At 40.3% G+C, this 21,782-nt stretch overlaps 2 protein-coding genes across 7 annotated transcripts in view; one reads left to right on the forward strand and one right to left on the reverse strand.

Moving 5' to 3' along the window:
- Positions 1–8,659, forward strand: part of SUMO1 (small ubiquitin like modifier 1) — a 36,370-nt gene extending 27,711 nt beyond the window's left edge. For 2 of the 6 annotated variants that reach the window (XM_068544643.1, XM_068544645.1), the window contains 2 exons: positions 2,198–2,269; positions 7,815–8,658. In XM_068544643.1, coding sequence (XP_068400744.1) covers positions 2,198–2,269; positions 7,815–7,883 — 141 coding nt within the window. In that variant the 3' untranslated portion in view covers positions 7,884–8,658. Of the gene's footprint in view, positions 1–2,197; positions 2,270–7,814 lie in introns of all 6 variants that reach the window. The other 4 variants (XM_068544648.1, XM_068544646.1, XM_068544644.1 and 1 more) reach the window with 3 other exon arrangements.
- Positions 8,660–11,355: 2,696 nt separating this feature from the next.
- The window catches only part of KIAA2012 (KIAA2012 ortholog), a 116,036-nt gene continuing 105,609 nt past the window's right edge, over positions 11,356–21,782 (reverse strand). Inside the window, exons 18-23 of the mRNA XM_068543673.1 lie at positions 19,146–19,260; positions 17,303–17,640; positions 15,230–15,411; positions 14,424–14,596; positions 13,378–13,597; positions 11,356–11,500 (exon numbers count right to left, since the gene is read on the reverse strand). Of these exons, the coding sequence (XP_068399774.1) occupies positions 11,356–11,500; positions 13,378–13,597; positions 14,424–14,596; positions 15,230–15,411; positions 17,303–17,640; positions 19,146–19,260 (1,173 nt within the window). The remainder of the gene's footprint in view (positions 11,501–13,377; positions 13,598–14,423; positions 14,597–15,229; positions 15,412–17,302; positions 17,641–19,145; positions 19,261–21,782) is intronic.

The following is a 21,782-nucleotide window of genomic DNA, read 5'->3' on the forward strand; positions in this document are numbered from 1 at the left end:
CTAGTGGTTAGGACTTTGCAAGAAGAAAAAGAGATCACCTAGGTGTTAGGATAAGTAAAACAATAAACATTTGTTTCTGGTTTTTTTTTTTTTTTGGCCACGCTGCGTGGACTGTGGGATTCTAGTTCTCCGACCAGGGATCGAACCCGCGCCCTTGGCAATGAAAGCGCGGAGTCCTAACCACTGGACTGCCAGGGAATTCCCTGTTTCTGTTTTTGATATTGTTATGCTCAGTAAAGTCTTTTAATTGGGGCTCAACTAGCTCACATTTGTAATAATGATGGGAGCTAAAATTGGAAACGAACATGTATTAAGTGCAGTATGCTCGTAGGTACTTGGATACATTGTCATTTACTGTTGACAACAACTCAGAAGAAAATCATATGGTCTTTTTACCTCATCTATAAATGAGGGAGTTGATTATTGAGAAAAAACAGTGCAAAAGTGAAAACTAAACTGATCCAGAATTGAAGGTGCTAGGTTTGGGGAGATAATATAACATCAAGTTAGTATAATTTCTAGCTTTCTTTTTTATGCTTCAGAGTCTACAGTCTTTAGAAGTTTCTGTACTCAGTTCACAGAGGCTTGATAATTTTTTTCTTATATTTGCTGATATACGAGGAATGGTACACTCAGTATATCTAAAGTATGGAATACTTACCCAATAGAGAGAGACTGAATCATCTTTCCATTTTGATTTTATAGACTGGTTTCTATAGAAACTTTTTTGACTCCAACATAAGATATTTCTTTTTTGAAAGATACTATAATTAAAATCAAAGAATATTCCACCCTTGTCAGTCATGTTTATTTTTAATATAACCCTGGAAATAATTCTTATTTGTTTGTTTGTTTATCTATCTGTCTATTTATTTATCTATCTATCTATCTATCTATCTATCTATTTATTTATTTATTTATGGCTGTGTTGGGTCTTCGATGCTGCATGTGGGCTTTTTCTAGTTGTGGCGAGCAGGGGCTACTCTTTGTTGCGGTGCGCAGGCTTCTCTTTGCAGTGGCTTCTCTTGTTGTGGAGCACAGGCTCTAGGCTTGCAAGCTTCAGTAGTTGTGGCCTGTGGGCTCTGGAGTGCAGGCTCAGTAGTTGTGGCGCACGGGCTTAGTTGTTCCATGTCATGTGGGATCTTCCCGGACCAGGGATTGAACCCGTGTCCCCTGCATTGGCAGGTGGATTCTTAACCACTGTGCCACCAGGGAAGTCCCAACCCTGGAAATAATATAAAACCAGGGTATTTCCTGGCGGTCCAGTGGTTACGACTTGGCACATTCACTGCTCCCAGGTTCAATCCCTGGTCGGGGAACTAAGATCCCAGAAGCATGGCCAAAAAAAATCACAAAAAATAGTTTAAAACCAAATACAGGGTAAGTTTGCAAGGTCCATATATTTATGTATAATACATAATGGAAGATAGTTTGAATTTTTTTGGATGTTTTTGGGATAGTATTGTATTTAAACAGTGAAAATCTTAACACATTAGTTATTGAGCAGAACTTTCTAATACTTTTGGACTAAATGATTCTTGATTTGTACTTATTAGTGAAGTTATTTCTCTTTAAATGAGCCATCTATTCTCTTTTAGCTATTTTTGTGGAATAAATGATTAGAAAAATATATTTTAATACCTTTTGTGATATTTATAGTGCTGTAAATGGCATCACAGGTTTACTGTAGTTTATCTGGCTTGCTACTGTGCTTTACCGATTTTCTATGATTTAATCTGTTTAAAAACCAATTTTGCTTGTACAGTTGGAAGCTAGTGAGGCTGCTCATCCAATATCTGATTTTATCTTTATGTTAGCTTACAGATTTGAGAGGAAACTATATAGAATAGTGGTTAAGAATGCACAGGCTTAGGAGCAGATTTAGCCTTCAGTTCTTGGCTAGCTTGTGTGCCCTCTCCATACCTTAGATTCCATAGCTGTAAAATGAAGATAATGTGATAATACCTACCTTCCAGGGCTGTTGTGATGAAAGTTTATGATTATGTATATAAAATACTTGGTACAGGGAGTGCCTAGCAAATAGTTGGTACTCAGTAAATGATAATTATGATAGAATTAGCTGTCTAGTTTTATGTTCTACATATTCTGTTGAAGCTTTCATATTTGCTTTTTGTGCATCAAAGTTCCTGTTATGTCTTCTAAGATTTGTATATTTGTATGTTTTCTGCCTTTTTAGGGAGTTCCCATGAATTCACTCAGGTTTCTCTTTGAAGGTCAGAGAATTGCTGATAATCACACTCCAAAAGAAGTGAGTATAATTTCTTCTCTGATTCAAGGCATATTTTTAATTCTGCATTGAATGATTTGTTTTCACTGGTACCATTAAACTGTCCTTTTCTTGAATATTCTCTGATTTAACTGGTATATCATTTGTCAGAGAGAAAAATAATCTTTTGGGTTGAACTTCCCTTGTATTGCCTTCAAAAAGTGCCTGTAAAAAGAGAGGTGGAAAGTAGAAAATGAGTACTGAAATTGTCATAAGGCACACACATACTACGTCTTTTTGAGGATGGACAGATGGTCCTCAAATTTGGCAGATTTCTGGTACATTTTCATGGTGATGGTGACCTTCACGGTTCAGTTTTGACTTTTGACCCATTTTGAGAACTTAATGTAGAAGCTTAGTGTATATTAATATATTTGGCTCTGTCATCTTGGTTTATGTCTTTTAATGCTTCTGTGCCTTTATTTGTTTTATTGTATGTATGGACTGTTTTCTCTGTTTATATATTCCACCCTCTCTATTCCCATCCCCACCGCCACCCCCCAGGCATCGGAAAGTAATAAAGTGTGAGAGAGAGAATGTGTGTATTTATATTTATGCAGATTCCCCCCTCCAAATACAAAATAACATTTTTGATATTTCTGATAGTGGGAACAGTGTATGGTTATTATTAGTTTTTTGGTTTAAAAACATTTCAAACTTACAGAATTATGAGACTAGTATAATATTCTCCTGTATAACCTTTTTCCTGGATGCACCAGTTATTAACATTGTGCTATGTTTGCTTTTTTGTTCTGTCTGTATATACAGATTATCATTATTGGTGGGCCATTTGATACTGGCCCTTTACCCCTAAATATTTCAGTGTTATTGTTCTCCTAAGAGCCACAGTTAAATTATCTAATTTAAGTGATTTAACCTTGATACAATACTGTAATTGAATATACAATCAAAATAGTCTGATTTTGCCATCTGTCTCAGTAAGGTCCTTTGTAGCTCCCTCCCTTTTTTTTTTTTTTTTTTAACTTGACCTGGGATCTCATCCAGGATATGCATCCTAACTAGTTATCATACCCCTTAGCTTTAATGTGGAACAGTTACTCAGTCTTCGTTTTTCATCACACTGACATTTTAAGATTTTTATTTATTTATTTATTTATTTATTTATGGCTGTGTTGGGTCTTCGTTTCTGTGCGAAGGCTGGCTTTCTCCAGTTTTGGCAAGTGGGGGCCGCTCCTCATCACGGTGTGCGGGCCTCCCACCATCGCGGCCTCTCTTGTTGTGGAGCACAGGCTCCAGACGCGCAGGCTCAGCAGTTGTGGCCCACGGGCCCAGTTGCTCCGCGGCACGTGGGGTCCTCCCAGCCAGGGCTCGAACCCGTGTCCCCCACACTAGCAGGCAGATTCTCAACCACTGCACCACCAGGGAAGCCCACACTGACATTTTTAAAAAGAATTCAGGCCAGCTGTATTTTAGAATGTCCTTCAGTTTGGGTTTGTCTGTTGTTTCCTCATGATTAGATTCAGTTTTGCATTTTTGGTCGGAGTAGCACAGAGTGAAGCTGTGAAATTCCAAGTGCATCATTATCAGGAGTTATATGATCTCCATTTGTCCTGCTATGGATAATATTAACTTTGGTCACGTAGTTAAGATGGTAACTGCCAGATTTTTTATCCATTGTAAAGTTATCATTTTCTTTTGTAATTAATAAGTAATTTGTGGGGAGATACTTTGAAACTGTGTGAATAATGACGTTCTTTAGATATTGGCCAGTGGGGACCCCTTCAATTTGGCGTCTTTTCTTTTTGACACCTCTCCATCTTTTTAGAAAGTTTTTATTTTGAAATAATTTTCAATTTACAGAAAAGTTGCAAGAATAGTACAAAAAACTGTACTCTCTTCCACTTAGATTTACCAGTTTTTAACATTTTGCTACCTATGCTTTATTATTCCCCTCCCCCCATATATAATATATGCGTGTATATATATGTATATCATCCAAACCACTTGGGAGTAGGTTGCATACAACATGCCATTTACTAAATATTTTAGTGTGTATTTCTTAAGAATAAGTATATTCTTTTACATAACCACAGTACTGTTAATAAAATTCAGGACACTTAACACTGTTAGAAAACTTTAGTCTTCAACCTAATTTTGTCATCTGTCCCAATTATGCCTTTTATAATAAATTTTCTCCCTCGTCACAGGATCCAGTTCAGTATCAACATATTTTATTTAGGGGTCTCTTTAATTATCTTTAATTTGGAACAGTTTTTCAGCCTATCTTTGTCTTCATGACACTTACATTTTTGAAGAATACAAACCAGGTATTTTCCAAAAAGTCTCTCAATTTGGGCTGTTCTGTTTCCTCATGACTAGATTCGGATTATGTATTTTTGGCTGGAATACTACATAAATGGTGATGTGTCTTTCTCAGGGTGTAATATCTGGAGTATCTGAAGTCCCTTATTGAGTTTAACAGTTGTCTTTTTCCTTTACTATGTAGTTACTATTTTTCCTGTTTTAATTGAGTAATTTGTGGGCACATACTTTGAAACTATGTGACTATCCTTTTTCTCATCAAAGTTTTCCCTGTAGGTTTAGTATCTACCCACTTTCTTAAGTACTTCCTTACTGTCTGGCACAAGATATTCCAAACTTATGTTGTATTTTCCCTGTCCTAGCTTGGCATAATCTCTGCAACACAGAAGATATTTCATACATTTTAGTGACACCTCCCTCACTATCATTAAGAGATTTATCTTCTTAGAAGAATAATAATGGGGCAGTGGGAGAGAGTAGGTATTTAGGGAGTGACCTCTTTGTACTCTTGTTTACTCATCTCTGCTAATGTACTACTTTTTTTTTTTAATTAATTAATTTTATTTTTGGCTGTGTTGGGTCTTCGTTGCTGCGCGCGGTCTTTAGTTGCGGCGAGCTGGGGCTACTCTTCGTTGCGGTGCGTGGGTTTCTCATTGCGGTGGCTCATCTTTGTTGTGGAGCATGGGCTCTAGGCGTGCAGGCTTCGGTAGTTGTGGCACGCAGGCTCAGTAGTTGTGGCTCGCGGGCTTTAGAGCACAGGCTCAGTAGTTGTGGCGCACGGGCTTAGTTGCTCCACAGCATGTGGGATCTTCCCGGACCAGGGATTGAACCCATGTCCTCTGCATTGGCAGGCAGATTCCTAACCACTGTGCCACCAGGTAAGTCCCTCTGCTAATGTGCTCCTTAAAGCTGATGGCTTCATATTCTCCATAGTTTGAGGACATGTGCTGCCTTCCTGATTTAAAGGTTCCTTGTAATGTTTGGAATTTTAGTCCTTGCAGTACTTACCAGGCTATATGTGCAATTAAAATTAAATTTTAATAGCCTCTTTAATTAATAATTATTTTAATATTCATATGTCTATCACAATCAAGATATCCATAATACTAGAGCCAATTAATCACTTTTAAAAAAGTTCTAAATCCACTTAAGTCTGTGTTTTATTTTTAGATTTCTTAGCATATTTTAATTTTCACATTTTGTAATTCAGCACAAAATTGTCACCTATAAAATACTGATCTTGGACTTTCCTTTGAAATGTTATTTTTCATTTCTTTCTGTGATCCGCTATAGTTCAGTGGAAACAGTGATAGTTTTTGTTTTCAGTCTGCCTATTACAGTGCTCCTTAACCCTGTCTGCACATCAGAATCAACAGATTTACAGTCCTTTACAAGCCTCACTGAGTGTAACACCTGGGTTTCTATGCGACACCAAGCCCCCTTATGTACTCTTTTATTTTTTAAATAAAGAATACTTGTGTTAAAAATAAATAAAAGTATTAGAAAACCAAACTACCAAAGTATATACAATGGAAAATACACTTTAGATATCTCTGCATTCCCATTTTCTCAGAGGCAACCATTATTAATAATGTCTTTTAGAAAAAAATTCCAGAATATTTCAGTGCATATAAAGCACATTAAAAAAAAAAAAAAAACTTAGGGACTTCCCTGGTGGTACAGTGGTTGAGAATTGGCCTGCCAGTGCAGGGGACACGGGTTCGAGCCCTGGTCTGGGAGGCTCCCACATGCTGCGGAGCGGCTAAGCCCACGCGCCACAACTACTGAGCCTGCGCTCTAGAGCCCGTGAGCCACAACTACTGAAGCCCGTGTGCCTGGAGCCCATGCTCCACAACAAGAGAAGCCACCGCAATGAGAAGCCCACGCACCGCAACGAAGAGTGGCCCCCGCTCACCGCAACTAGAGAAAGCCCACGCACAACGAAGACCCAGTGAAGCCAAAAATAAATAAATTAAAAAAATTAAAAAAAAACAAAACAACAAAAAAAAACTTAATTGCCTATACTTTGCTTAATGTTCTGTATAAGGCATTTTAAAGGGTCTTTTTTCTTCTTCTTCTTTTCCTTTTCTGTAAGAGTTGAGAAGGGTTGGTCTGAAAAATCTAGCTTATACAATTGGAGGTGTCAAATAAGAGTAGAAGTTAAGTAAGGTTTCTTCACTGAGTGGTTACTATCAAAGAAAATAATAGTTATATGCCAGAAGGAATTGTAGATGACAAAGCAAACCACTTAGAAATGAATCCTTAGGCAGTGTTTTTCTAACTAAAACCACATATATTTCAAAGTGAGATCAGGTTTCTTGAAAGAGTTTCTATCAAGTAATTACATCTAGAAGTAAAATGCATTTTAGAAAATATGCCATCAAACTATTATTTAAACTATTATATACATGTTTCATTAGGTTTAAAACTCCTTTAAGGTACTTTTCAGAAACACTTAAATTTTATATGGTGAATAAACTGGGACGTGAAGTTGGCTCAGCAAAGTAATATGAATGACTTCATAGACATAGTATCAGAGGAAAAGATATACCTCTCTGTTCTTTAAAACTTGGTTGTTTGTTTGTTTGTTTTGTTTTGTTTTGGCTGCGCCATGTGGCATATGGGATCTTAGTTCCCTGACAAGGGATTGAACCCATGCCCCTTCATTGGAAGCACAGAGTCTTAACCACTGGACCACCAGGGAAGTCCCCCTCTCTGTTCTTTAGATTAAAGGAAACAGTATTCTTTTTTTTTTTTTTTAATAAATTCATTTATTTATTTATGGTTGTGTTGGGTCTTCGTTGCTGTGTGTGGGCTTTCTCTAGTTGGGACGAGTGGGTTCATTGCGGTGCACAGGCTTCTCATTGTGGTGGCTTCTCTTGTTGCGGAGCATGGGCTCTAGGCGTGCAGGCTTCAGTAGTTGTGGCGCGTGGGCTCAGTAGTTGTGGCTCACGGCCTCTAGAGCACAGGCTCAGTAGTCATGGCGCATGGGCTTAGTTGCTCCACGGCATGTGGGTTTTTCCCGGACCAGGGCTCAAACCCGTGTCCCCTGCATTGGCAGGCAGATTCTTAACCACTGCACCACCAGGGAAGCCTGGAAACAGAATTCTTAATTTTAGAACAGGATAACTATGGATTACTGTTGTATCTTTTTGCACTTTAAAACAGTGGCCACGTAATTGCAGCCAATTAAAAAAATAGTACTTTTATATTCTACTACTAACACTTTTCTTTTCTCTTACAGCTGGGAATGGAGGAAGAAGATGTGATTGAAGTTTATCAGGAACAAACAGGGGGTCGTTCAACAATTTAGATATTTTTATTTTTTTTCTTTTCCCTTAATCCTTTTTTATTTTTAAAAATAGTTCTTTTGTAATGTGGTGTTCAAAACAGAATTGAAAACTGGCACCCCATCTCTTTAGAACATCTGGTAATTTGAATTCTAGTGCCCATTATTCATTATTGTTTGTTTTCATTGTGCTGATTTTTGGTGATCAAACCTCAGCCCCGTTCATATCGCCCTCTCCTTTTTAAAAATTATGTGTGTGCACAGAGAGGCCGCCTTTTCCAGGACTGTGCATTTACAGGCTTGTGATAAATAAGATTGACTAATGCGAGTGTTCATGACTTTCCAATTGGCCCCGAAGTTCTAGCATGTGATCGCTTCGCTCCTGGACTGTGACTCTCAGTGGGAGATGGAAGTTTTTCAGAGAACTGAACTGTGGGAAAATGCCCTTTCCTTAACTTGAAGCTACTTTTAAAATCTGAGGGTCTGGACCAAAAGAAGAGGAATATCAGGTTGGAGTCAAGGTGACAGAGGTGGTGAAAATAATGACTAACTCCAAAGATGGCTTCACTGAAGAGAAAGCATTTTAAGATGAAAGAAAAATCTTGTCAGAAGATCCCAGAAAAGTTCTAATTTTCATTAGCAGTTAAAGTTATTAATGCAGAAGTGTATACAGCAGAACGCTGCTCTTTTTGACTTTATTTGTACTTTTTGGCCTGGGATATGGGTTTTAAATGGACATTGTCTGTACCAGCTTCATTAAAATAAACAAAATATTTGTAAAAACCGTACCAATGTTCATTTTATTTTTAATTGTACAGAAAGAAGAAAAAAAATGCTTAAAACATAAGGTTTTCTTGCATAATACTGGAAATTATTGTTTGTACATGGTAAACATGTTTTCTTTAGTACTGTGCAGTGATGACGATCATGACTTTGAAGCCCTGAAAGTTACTGAAGTGCCTTCTGAATTAAGGATTTAATTAAGGCCACAATACCTTTTAAATACCCAGTGTTGTTTATTTTAAAAACTTGATATTCCTGTGTAGTGCATATATATGATACAGTTACCCAATATGTTGAATAAATGGGCACGCCAAAAATTCTTAATTGATACTGATAATTTCAGTTTTTCCCTTAACAATTTACAAAATGTTCTCTGCTTAGTTAAGGTTTGGTATATTTTGTTTATATTTTCTTTTATTTCTTTATATCCTCTCTTTAAACTGTGTAAAATTAAAATATCAAATTAGTTCCTTAATTAGAGGGCTTAACTTTTTCTTTTAAATCCTTAATGAATCACAGAATTCAGTATATCTGTGCATATATGTAATCCTATTTCATATTATTCCAAATAGAATGTCATCTAACTACATTAGAAGAGCAAATAAGACCTCTCTCTAATGCATTTTATAAACTGTTATAGTTTGAATCCCTTCTCAAGTCCCCTATTGAAAAATAATTGGCTCGCCTTATAAATTCTTATATTTGACCCTAACTGAAAAATTATTTGTATTGTACATATATAGTCTAGGTAAATTAGAGCTTTTAGACCATTACCTGGCATTTATCATTGTATTAAATAGTAACTAGGAGTCAGGCCCATTTCTAGAAAGTCCTCATTGAGTTGCATATTTCTGTCAGGCCTGAGTAGCAAACCTCATAGGCTATCTGAGCTATCCAGAAGGCGTGAATATGTAGTTTGGTATCTTAGCTTTGTTTGCATCTCTTTCTGAGGGCTCTCAGCATTTAGGTGGTGGAGCTTAACTATAATATAATTCGGGGATATAATTTTCTTGATTTTAGTTTATTGGATTCTTCTAAATGTTTTGCAGTGTGCTGTGGTTGACTGAAAAATGTGCTCATCTGGTGAGTACTGCTGATAAAATAGGCTTTTCACAGCAACAATTTAATAGAATATCAGATTTGGAAGGGACCTCGAATAACATTTAGTGTAGCCTGTCTACCTGGTGCTTGACTGCAACATCCTAAATTTGTAAAAGAAGGGAGAAAATAAAATCAGTAATGGTAATTTCCCCCGCAAGGATGTTTTCCTTGAGTGTTCTTTCTTTTCGGTTGAATTATTTGAGATGCTCCTTTCTCACCTAAGTATTATTGAATGAATTGAATGAATGAATGAATGTGCAAGTAGGATCGACAAGTTTGAGAAAAAGTTTTAAGTGGCATATTTAAATTCACTGTGATAGCCAGTGTTTTGGCCATTTTATTTCTATTTTATATAAAGCAAGTGTTTGAAAATAAGCATCAAATCTAAACAAGTCCAATAACACAGCAATACAGACTCAAAATTAAGCTTGACTTCTGGATTGTGGAAGCGCAGTTCCTGTAGAAAGCACCTTACAAGCATTAGTGGGAGATTTGAGGGAATCATCTGCAAATACTAAGTTTATTTAGCTGTAGACAGTGAAGTATAGAATAGGGCCAAAGGAAATTCGTGGGAAAATTCAGGTTCAGATACTGCTTGCTTTAACATCTTGTTACATATCTTATTTGCTAAAGGTCCTTCATCCCCTTTAATGATCAATCTATGATAGATACTTATCAGATACTTAACTGATATTAAGGAGATGTTAAAGACAGATTATCTAATCAAGATGCTTATAGGTTCAGTGTGATTTTGAAAAGGGGGAAATTATGTGAGTGGCTGGTTTTTCAAGACAGAGGAGCAAAACCTCAAGATGGGTTAATTTTCCGGGCTCTAGAATACAATGTTGTCCGATAGAACTTTCTGTGACGATGAAAATGTTCTATTACAGTAGCCAGTAGCCACATCTGGTTATTGAGCACCTGAAATGTGGCTAGTGTGACTGGAGAACTGAATGTTTTAACTTACATTTAAATAGCTACATGTGGCTACTTATTTGGATAGTGCAGCTCTTAATCTGTACTTTGAGGTTGTGAGAATTCCCTCAGAACAGTTCATTTTGCTCAAATGAACATTTACCAAGTGATTAACTTGTTTGAAATAGAAATTAAACTTTAGATTCTTAGGAGGAAATGGATGTGGTTTTGCTTTATAAATTATAATAAAATTCTTAATATGTAAATACATGAATTAGCTCCTCTTTGCTAATTCAGAGTTATTGCATTATAGAATTTCCATTTACCTACAGCTCTTTCAGAGACACTGAAATGAAATACTTCAGCTACCCTAAGATTATGTTAACGTCTTACTCACTGAAATTAAGCCGAAATTTACTGAAATTCAAACAAATTATGAAATTACTGGCTAATTTTAGGCACCAAAGCTTCTGGATTTACGTGGTTCCAGAGAACATAAAGGATTTAGGTGTGTGACAAGTTTGACTGGGTTGAGTAAGGTTTGGGTGGTGGGGAGGGAGGGCCTAGAGTGAAGTGAAGTGTGGGGTGAGGTGAGGTGAACCAGATGAAACGGAGCTAACTGAGCTCAGGACGGAACTTCATTACAGAAGGAAGTTACTCGTTTTCTGTCACCACCTCCTAACTTTTTAGTTTTCTTCTAGTCTTCAGGTCTTGGTATTTGTAGGAACTGGAAGTAAGAGTAGACCCATGGTCTGGAAATGTTCTGTGTCCACTGTAGGCCATTGGCTTCCTTACGGAGTTCTTGGTGGAAATGAAGATCTTTCTTCGAAGCAGCTTTTTGCCTGAGGAAACAACCCCACCCGCAATCACAATACTGATTAAGCATCCTAGAAATTGTCCTTATAAGCTCATGGAAGAATTTTGGATTTCAGTCATCATCAGTTAGACTTGGGGCTACTGATCTTGCATTTTAGTGGAAGATCATACTCTGTCCGTTTAGTGACTTAACATATGAGGTTTAGAGTATCATGATCCTCTTACTAGGAAAGTGAAAGGTGTAACAGTTCTTAAATTTGTATTGCTGGAAGGGACTCCCTTGTTTTGGAGATGAAGAAACAGGCCAGAGAAGTTAACTGTACCTGGGCCAATGTCACACAAGTGAAGATGAAATCAAGCTAGCTAGCATCAAGTTCTCCTAACCCTTGCTGGAATGAGGCTCTTTAACACCCCTCACATATCCCTTTAATTACTCGGTTTTTTGCTTTCAGCTACTTGGATTAGTGTTGCAAAATTGCTCAACTTCCCCTCGTACTACTTCCCAGTTTTCTTTTTGTGGAAAACTGCGACTCCAATAGCTTGCTTTTGGTTTCAATACTTATGAACCCAACCCTACTGCTATGATACATGGAACACATAATTTTGAAATTGAATCAAGACTTCCCTAATGATCTGTTTTGTAATTCGCGTAACAGCTGAGGAATGTTTCAGGCGAGGAACAACTCAAGGTTAGGTGGAAAACCTTGAAATAGAGTTGTTCTGGCTTCCTTCTTTTTCTGGTCCCCTAAAGAGTATTTATTAGCTTAGATTAAGCTTAAGTTGTAGAAAATAACTTTCAAGGGGTAAATTGTTTACAGTTAAGATTGGAATTGTGGTTTTCTGTGTTGGGCTTCTTTACCCTTCACTTTTAATGGTTCTAAAGGGGGATGACTGTTTGTTGCCTTCACTAAGAGGGGAAATTTATGATATAGCCACTACGGAGGACCTGGTTTTTAAAGAGTCAGTTGAAACCACTTTACTCAAGAGATTCTATTAGCAGAAAGATGCAGTGATCATAACTATTGCAAGAGAACAAAGGGGGAAATGCTGTTGGCCCCTGATGGCTGATTCTGGGCTATTTCTCCTAACAAGGCCTACCTCTCTGACCTCATCTGGAAGTATTCTTTGTGCCTTGTTCACTTCATTCCAGCCACGCTTTCTTTTATTCTTCCACCATGCCAGCCTCATTCCTTTCTTTGAACTTTTGTACTTGCTGTTTACCTACTGGAATATTTTTCTTCCAGATGTTTATGTGGCTAACTCGTTGTAATTCAGGTTTCACCTTATGTATCACCTCTTCTAAGGTGTTACCCTGGCCGATTCGTCTGAACTAAACCTCCTGCAATCCTATCACATCTTTAAAGAATTTCTGAATAGCATTTATTGCCAGCTTAAAAAAATCTTTGTTTAGAGTCTGTCTCCCCACCCCCACCCCTAGAATGTAAATGCCGTTGGAGAAGAGACATCTGTCTTGTTTACTCCTGAATTCTCAGTGTCCAGAATAGTGTTTGGCACATAATAGGTACCCAATAAATACTTACTGAGAAAGGTACTGGTTCAGGACCAGGGGGTCTTAGATCTGGTCCTGGTCCTGCACCTAAGTCACTGTTAGCCCTAATCAAGATCCTTCTCTCTGGGACTTGGTTTTCTCATCTGTGAACCAGAGGGCTGAGATAGATGATCTGTAAACTCCCTTCTAGCTTCAATACGAATTCTTTAAGCCATCAAGAAATTCTGTGACCTTTGCAGCAGGAGAATCTCTATTTTTTAGTTCTTCCAAACCATGCTATGGGAAGTGGGAAAACTTCACGTGCCCAAAGGCAGTGCAAAGCTAGTACTAGTAGCAGGCAGTCAAGCCTTTGAACAATCCCACTACTGCAACTGTTGCCCAAATAGCAAATACCTGGCTTGTTCCTGGGCTTGTTTCATGGCTTCCTCCAGAGCCAGCCTTGCTGCTTCCTCTTCCTTTCGCCCTCTGTCCTCTGCTTCCAGCCGAGCCTTCTCTTCTGCTTCCTGTTTCCACTGCTGATACTCCAGCCGCTCTTCTTCAGCCATTTCCATCAGGCGCTTTTGTTCTTCTGCTAACTGCATTTCCAATTCCTTCTGTCTTTGCTTCTCTGCCTCTGCAGAACAGAAAGGCAGGTAGGCTCAGCAGGGGTCTCATTATTGGGGAAAACAACTCTCTGATCTGACTCTCAAGTTTGTGATTCCCAGGGACTCCCAGTGAGATATTCTGTAGCTTACCTGACAGCAGGTTGCCAGATCCTCTGTGGGGATTACCTTGGGTTAACTTACTAACTTAAGAGTCCTTTATCAAGCACCTACTATGTGCAGTGCACTGTGTGCAATGAATACAAAACCTTGGGGAAGAAGTTTCCAGAGCCTGCTACATTCATGGGTGGTATGCAGATGGGTTGGGGACAGGTGTCACAGCAGGGTCTGGAGAAACTTGGTGCTTACTCAGCTGGACTGACCAGTCTACAGGGTGTCATCTGCTAAAGTGCTTTCCTATTCCTCAAACGTGAGGCTGTAGAGATTCCACACATCACCTGAAAGGCTGCCCTGAAGCTATCCAGATGTTTGACTGTTTCCATCTGCTAGGGAATGAAGCAAGGAGCAGGGCTATGTCTCCAATTTAGGCAGCTTCTGAGCAATGCTGGAAGGGCAATGAGAGGGGCAGGGTCCCACTTCAGGAGATTACTGAATTGGGAGTGGGATCCAAAAATCATTTCCACAAACGAGTCTTTCTTATTTTGATCTGATATCTCAACTCACTAGAGTCGCACATATTAATCACTTTGAAAAAAATCAGCTTATCCATTTAGAGTGCTTCACACTGAGACCTAGGATAGGAATAACTCTGGGGAGAGTCAAATGAACACCCACAGTGGGATAAATATACTTCTGTCCCAGATAGATGGGCGTTGCCGAGAGCTGAGTCCCCCTCACCAGCCTTCTTGGCTTCCTGCTGCTGCTGCTTTCTCTGCAGTTCCTGCAGTTTCCTCCGGAACGCCTCCTGTTGCTGCCGAGCTCTCTCTTGGACCATTTGCAACCGGAGCCACTGCTTTCTCTCCTCCTTCTCCTGCCTCTGCTGTTCTTCCTCGAGTTTCTGTTTCCTCAAGCTGAGAAAACCCACAAATTGGTCAGGGAAATGGCAGAAACACTGTCCTTGTAGGACAAGCCGTGCCTCTGATGGAGGCTTTGCTGGCTGCAGGCCACACGGAGCGTCCCATTCAGAGGAGACTCGTTTTCTAAGGGAAGCCTAACTGAAGAGCAGAAGCAAGAACACAACACGCCTGGAACTAGAAGCCTGGAAGTTTCTACACAGCTCTGTGCTCTGGCGCGGGGGCCTACGTTCCCAGAGCCGCATTTTCCATTCTTATCAAATGGATTTTGAAATTCCTGTCTCACAGCGTTGTTGTGAAGATTAAATGAGCCCAGAGGCCTATGGAAGAGCCTAACACAATGCAGACAATGTGGCAAGAGGCGCAACAAATGTTTGCTGGACGGGATCTCAAAGCGCTCCCGGGAAGATCCCGTGAACATCTATCTGGAGTAACCCTAATGGTTGAAGACACCACATCTTATCTTTGGTCCAGATTGTTCCTAGGATAACCAGGATAGTGAAAAACGAGACATGCTGTTTTACTTCAGGGCATGAGCCTCAGAACCAGCTTTACCCCTAGTGGAAGTCAACCCCTGCCTTATCTTCTGCTTCCTATCGTGGCCGTGGCCGCCGTGGCCGCCCTACCCACCGGATCTCCAGCTCCAGCTCCTCCTTCATCTTCTCTGTCCTCTCCAGCTGCTCCTGTTGAAGCTGCCTCTCCTCCTCCCGCTGCCTTCTCTTCCTCTCCACCTCCAGCCGTCTCATCTCGGCCCTCTCTGCTCGCAGCCTGGCCCGGGAAGCTTTCTCCGGCTCCCTCTTAGCGAGGAGGACCTAAGGAACCAGAGTGTTCTTAGTGCAAGGGACGTACGGTAATCACGGGGACCTTGTCTCGGCAGCGAGCCGTCCTCCACCCACGGGATGTTGCCTCTAATTAGAGATTAGGTGGTTTCCACACTCTGACCACAGCCGTATAAACTCTGCCACCACTGGGCTGGGCTCTGGGATCTGATGGACCTGGATCTAAGTCTCTCTCTTACTTGCTTCAGAATTTGGGGATAACAACTTAATTTCTTGGATATTGTCTTCCTTTTAGCTGGCTGTTACCAGAATTAACTGAAATAGTGAAAGAGCCAACATAATGTCTGGTACATCGTTTGTCTAGATGCACGTTATAATCACCCAAGGAGCTTTTAAAAAGTACTTGAGGCCAAAAGCCCCACCCAGACCAATTAAATGAGAATACCTAGGTGGGAGGCCTTGGTGGGTTTTCAAAAATTTAATTTAATTGTTTTGGCCACGCCACAGGGCTTGTGGGATCTTAGTTCATCCACCAGGGATCGAACCCAGACCCGGCAGTAAAAGCTTGGAGTCCTAACCACTGGACCGCCAGGGAACCCCCTTTTTTTTTTTTTTTTTTAAATATACTTTTTTCTTGGTGGTTTAAAAAAGCATATTCCGGTGATTCTAACGTGAAGCCAGGGCTCAGAACCACAGTTTCTAGATAAAGGCTGTTTTAGGGGCAGACTTAGGTGTAGATGTGTCAGACTCATATTTAATCCTATGCAAATCCACCTTTTCAATGAAACGTTCTCTTAGTTTCTGTGAAGAGTGTCTTAGCTTCCTTTTTCTTCCTGATGCCTCCTCCTCAGTCAGAAATATCCTCCTGAGGGGAACCTTGAATGGCAACTCTTCCATGGGCACTCTGTGTATCCAACTTGGGGTGGATACTTACTTGCTTTTTAGCCTTTGCTGAGGCAGCATGGTACTGTGGATTGACAATAAATCTAGAAATTCTGAGTCTATAGCAGGCTCAGAAAAGTTCTGCCCACAGCTTAAAATTTTCATCTGCTGTATAAAGCAGAATGCTATAGTCTAGGCAGCTGGGAAGATTGAGAACTAGAAAGGAAAAATCTTTCTGAAATCCTTTTTGGAAGACCACAGGCTGTAAAATAAATAAATACATAATAATTTAAAATAGTGACAAGAGCTCTGATTTTGGAGTCGAAAGATCTAAGTCTCGGCTCTACCACTTGATGGTTGTGTAACTTCTGGCAACAAACATCTAACTCTTTTAAGCCTCAGCTTCTAAGTCTGTAAAATGGGACGAATCATACCTGGGTCACAAGTGTGGCTGTAAAGATTAAATGAAATTCAGCAGAGTTGTACCATATTTGCATGTAACTTATGCGAGTTTAACCATAGTGGTCTAGCTGTGGGTACGTTTGCAGTGTTTAAAGAAAAGGGAGATAGATGTGTGTGTATAAGTTACCCATGGCCCAGATGTGTGCCGCAGAAAAGCAGATTAGGAATGGAGGAATTTCTGCAGCTTTTGAGAGGCAAGCAGTACATGATCTCCAGGCCAAGTCAAGAATATGTGCTTGGCTCTGAGGCCTGAATTCACCTTTCCCTGTAACTGTGAGGCCTGTACCTCTCACAAATGGGTGCTGTGCCAACTTTCTGCTCTTTAAGGGTGGGTACCTGCCCTAGTAGTCTGAGAGCCTCACAGAATACATCATTTCAGAGGGGCTTTGCCACCCTGTGTCTTTGATCAGATCTGGCTCCTTAAAGGGTCAGAAGGTACCAAAGTAGAACAAATAAAGCCACTATGTAGTAGAGCTGTTTCAGTAACTGCAATGTAATTCAGGGCAGTTTTTCCCACCTCTGCAGTTGCACCAGTGAGGACTGAAATCCCTCTGGCCAAGGTGAGAATATTGGACCCTACCTTGGAAGGGTCCTTATGGCTTCCCTCTTCTTCAGATTCCATGTTTCCAGGGACAGGTGCAGTCTGGGTAGGCGATGACCTTCCATCTATAGAAACTTGGCTCTCAGGGGCATCCAATTTGGAAGAAAGCCAAGGGTCCTCTACAACAGAGCCTGAAGGAAAGAAACCTCCATCTGAGGTGTCTTTAGTTTTCTTAGAGTTCATGGCATCAGGCCCACCCAGCTCTGCTACTATTTCCAGATTCCTTTCCTTCTGTGTCTTTTTCCTTTTGACTCCAGGTTTTTTTTCTTTGGGAATTAGCTCTGATTTCTTTTCAGCCTTTGATTCCTTTGACTTTCCTGGGAGAGAACAATGGAGGATAGAGACATAGCTAATAAACGTGATCTCTGCATCCTTTTCAGTAACTTTAAAACTTCCGTGTGCAATGGAATCACCTGGGTGTGGATTCCTGAGCCACACCCCTAGAGTCTGATTCTGTAGGAATCTGCATTTTAACAACCACTCCAAGCGTTTTGAGAAGGGTAGTCCATAGACTACCCTTTGAGAAACTGCCTTATCCTACTTGGATCAACTGTAATTCAGCAGTCTTGCTACTAAAGAAGTTCTGATTTACCCTGACCTATGGTGGGGGTAAGACTCTCTGGAGGGAAGACCTATAGGTACAGCTGGAAAGTCATGCCTCAGGAGTCTAGCTTAAGGTTGCAACTTTGTAACCTGGTAAAGTTTAAACCTTCCATACTCTAAGGCCTCTTCCTCAGTTCTCCTCTGGGGCCACAAGTATTTCCTTTCCCAGTCCTGCCAATGCTACCCAAGTTATGGGCTACAACCATGTAAATTCAGCAAGACTTTAAAAAGCAAACCTCAAAAATAGATATGGATGAACAACAAGGTCCTACTGTAGAGCATGGGGAACTATATTCAACATCCTGGGGTAAACCATAATGGAAAAGAATATAAAAAAAGAATGTATGTGTAGAACTGAGTCACTTTGCTGTACAGCAGAGATTGGCACAGCATTGTAAATCAACTACACTTCGATTTAAAAAAAAAAAAAAGATCTGACCCAGGAAACTATCCAACATCATCCTTTTTGACAGCCTTTGATTTGTTTTGAGGGTCTTCATATGACCGGGAAAGAATGAGTGTAGGTTTTATGTTAAAGAAGGTCCTCAGAACACAACATTGTAAATCAACTCTACTCCAATAAAAATTAATAAAAAAAAAAAAAAGAAAAGAAAGTCCCCAGAAGCATAGGAACCTGAATTCCTTGTGAGGTGCAACACAAGGAACCAAGAAGAAAAATGACAGCTGGAGTAACCATTCAGAGCATGTTACAACCTTCCCCTTCCCAAATGCTCTCACGGACCAATTCTCAGATTATGGCATATTTATTATTCACAGAGGCAGTGTTTGAGAGTTACGAGTTTGGAATCAAATGACAGGTCCAGACCCTGGGTCCACCACTTTACCGTTTGATCTGTTTGATGTTACGCAAGTCACCCAACCTCTCCACATGATATAATAATAGTGCTTACTTTATGGAGCTATTGTGGGGATTTCATGATGTCATAAATGCAGAGCTCCTAATTCAGTGGGTATTCATTTAATAGGTGTTAGTGTTATTACTGTAATTTTCTCTGTTGCTGATTACAGGTCTCTAGGGTCCCCTGGTTTCCTCTATCCTTATCTCCCAAGATATTGACATGAAGTAAGGCTGCAACACCATCTTAGCTGTGGTAGTTAAGGAGACTCAACACAGATAGTTTGTCCCATAGGATCCATGCTGATTCTCCATGGCACCTCCTGGCTACCATTAGGTGTGTTCTCCTGGATGGTCCCTTACCAACAGCAGCCTCTGCTTCCCCACCGAGCTTTCCTTCTCTCTCCCTCTTGGGTGCCTTGGACTTATCTGTCTTGGCTCTTCTCTTTCTCTTGGCTTTGTCAATCAACTCCATCTCCTAAAGGTGAAAAATTAAGGAAAAGGAACATGATATATGTAGAAAGCAAGGAAAAAAAAAAAGCATCAAAGGGAGATTATGTTGGGAGTTCCCTGGCGGGCTAGTGGTTAGGGCTCGGCATTTTCACTGCCGGGGCCTGGGTTCAATCCCTGGTCGGGGAACTAAGATCCCTCAAGCCCTGTGGCATGGCCAAAAACCAAACAAACAGGACTTCCCTGGTGGCGCAGTGGTTAAGAATCCGCTTGCCAATGCAGGGGACGCGGGTTCGATCCCCGGTCTGGGAAGATCCCACATGCCGTGGAGCAACTAAGCCCGTGTGCCACAACTACTGAACCTGCGCTCTAGAGCCCACAAGCCACAACTACTGAGCCCATGTGCCAAAACTATTGAAGCCTGTGCGCCTAGAGCCCGTGCTCTGCAACAAGAGAAGGCACAGCAATGAGAAACCCGTGTACTGCAACAAAGAGTAGCCCCCACTCGCCGCAACTAGAGAAAAGTCCACGCGCAGCAATGAAGACCCAACGCAGCCAAAAATAAATAAATAAATAAATAATTTATAAAACAAACAGAAACAAAAAACAAAAGGGAGATGATGTTGAACAAGACAGAATGGCTTAGAATGGAATTCACGTGGGTTCCATATGAAGCAGAAGAGTGATATTTATTTATTTTTTTAAAATTTTATTTATTTATTTAATTATTTATTTAAGTATTTATTTATTTATTATGTATTTATTTTTGTCTGTATTGGGTCTTCTTTGCTGCACGCGGGCTTTCTCTAGTTGCGGTGAGCGGGAGCAGGCTTCTCATTGTGGTGGTTTCTCTTGTTGTGGAGCACGGGCTCTAGGCGTGCGGGCTCAGTAGTTGTGGCACATGGGCTCTAGAACACAGGCTCAGTAGTTGTGGTGCACGGGCTTAGTTGCTCCACGGCATGTGGGATCTTCCCGGACCAGGGCTCGAACCCATGTCCCTGCATTGGCAGGCGGATTCTTAACCACTGTGCCACCAGGGAATTCCCAAGAGTGATATTTAGAGAGTGTGGAGCTTGTAGGGAGATCCTAAGGTTCAGCCTTTGATATAATTTCAGTTATAATTTCATAAAAAGAAAGAGAAATAGAATATACTTTATGATCTGCCCCCTTTTTTCTTTTCTTTTTTCTTTTTTGGCTGCACCGCACAGCTTGTGGGATCTTAGTTCCCTGACCAGGGATTGAACCCAGGTCCACGGCAGTGAAAGCCCGAATCTTAACCACTGGACCACCAGGGAATTCCCTGCTCCCTTTTTTGATGCTAAACCGTCATCTACAGAGCTGGATCAAAGTGAAGCAGTTTTCACCTTTGATAGATTGCTGTTGCCACAATTAATGGTTAACTAGTTTAAATCAAATCAAAGCCAGCTCTGTTCACTGCTGCATCATCTCCTAACTTTTGGGAAACTTCAAGCATATGACCACAGCCATGTCAGTCTTCACCTTTCCCCCTGGGCTGGAACAATACAGAGTTTCTTCCAAGGAGAGGATGGCCACGACTACCCACTCAGTACCTGTGATGTTGTGACATAATAAGAAATATATATTTGGTCTTCGTCGCTAGCCTCTGACACAGAACTCCTAAAATTCTTGTACAGGCATACCTCAGAGATATTGTGGGTTTGGTTGCAGACAACTCCAATAAATATGAATACTGGAATATAGCAAGTCACATGAATATTTTTGTTTCCCAGGGCCTATGAAAGTTTTGTTTACTTATGTAGTCTATTAAGTGTGCAATAGTGTTATGTCTAAAAAAACAATGTACATACCTGAATTAAAAAATACATTACTGTTAAAAAAATGCTAACCATCATCTGAGCCTTCAATGGGTCGTAATCTTTTTACGGTGGAGGGTCTTGCCTTGATGGCCGCTGACTGATCACGATGGTGGTTGCTGAAGGTTGCAGTGGCTGCAGAAATTTCTTAAAATAAGACAACAATGATGTTTGCCGCATTGATTGACATTTCCTTTCATGAACGATTTCTCTGTAGCATGCAATGCTGTTTGATAGAATTTTACCCACAGTAGAATGTTCAAAATTGGAGTCAATCCTCTCAAACCCTGCTGCTGCTTTATCAACTAAGTTATGTAATATTCTAAATCCTTTGTCATTTCAACAATCTTCACAGCATCTTCACCAGGAGTAGATTTCATGTCAAGAAACCAGTTTTTTTGTTCCTCCATAAGAAGCAACTCCTCATCCATTCAAGTTCTATCATGAGATTGCAGCAATTCAGTCACATCTTCAGGCTCTACTTCTAATTCTAGTTCTCTTGCTATTTTGACCACATCTGCAGTTACTTCCTCCACTGAAGTCTTGAACCCCTTAAAGTCACCTATGAGGGTTGCAATCAGCTTCTTCCAAGCTCCTGTTAATATCGATGTTTTGACTTCTTTCCATGACTCACAAATGTTCCTTTTTTTTTTCGGCTGTGCCTCGCAGCTTGCAGGATCTTAGTTCCCCAACCAGGGATTGAACCTGGACCGCG

The sequence above is a fragment of the Eschrichtius robustus genome, chromosome 5, assembly GCF_028021215.1.
Source record: "Eschrichtius robustus isolate mEscRob2 chromosome 5, mEscRob2.pri, whole genome shotgun sequence".
NCBI classification, from domain to species: Eukaryota; Metazoa; Chordata; class Mammalia; order Artiodactyla; family Eschrichtiidae; genus Eschrichtius; species Eschrichtius robustus.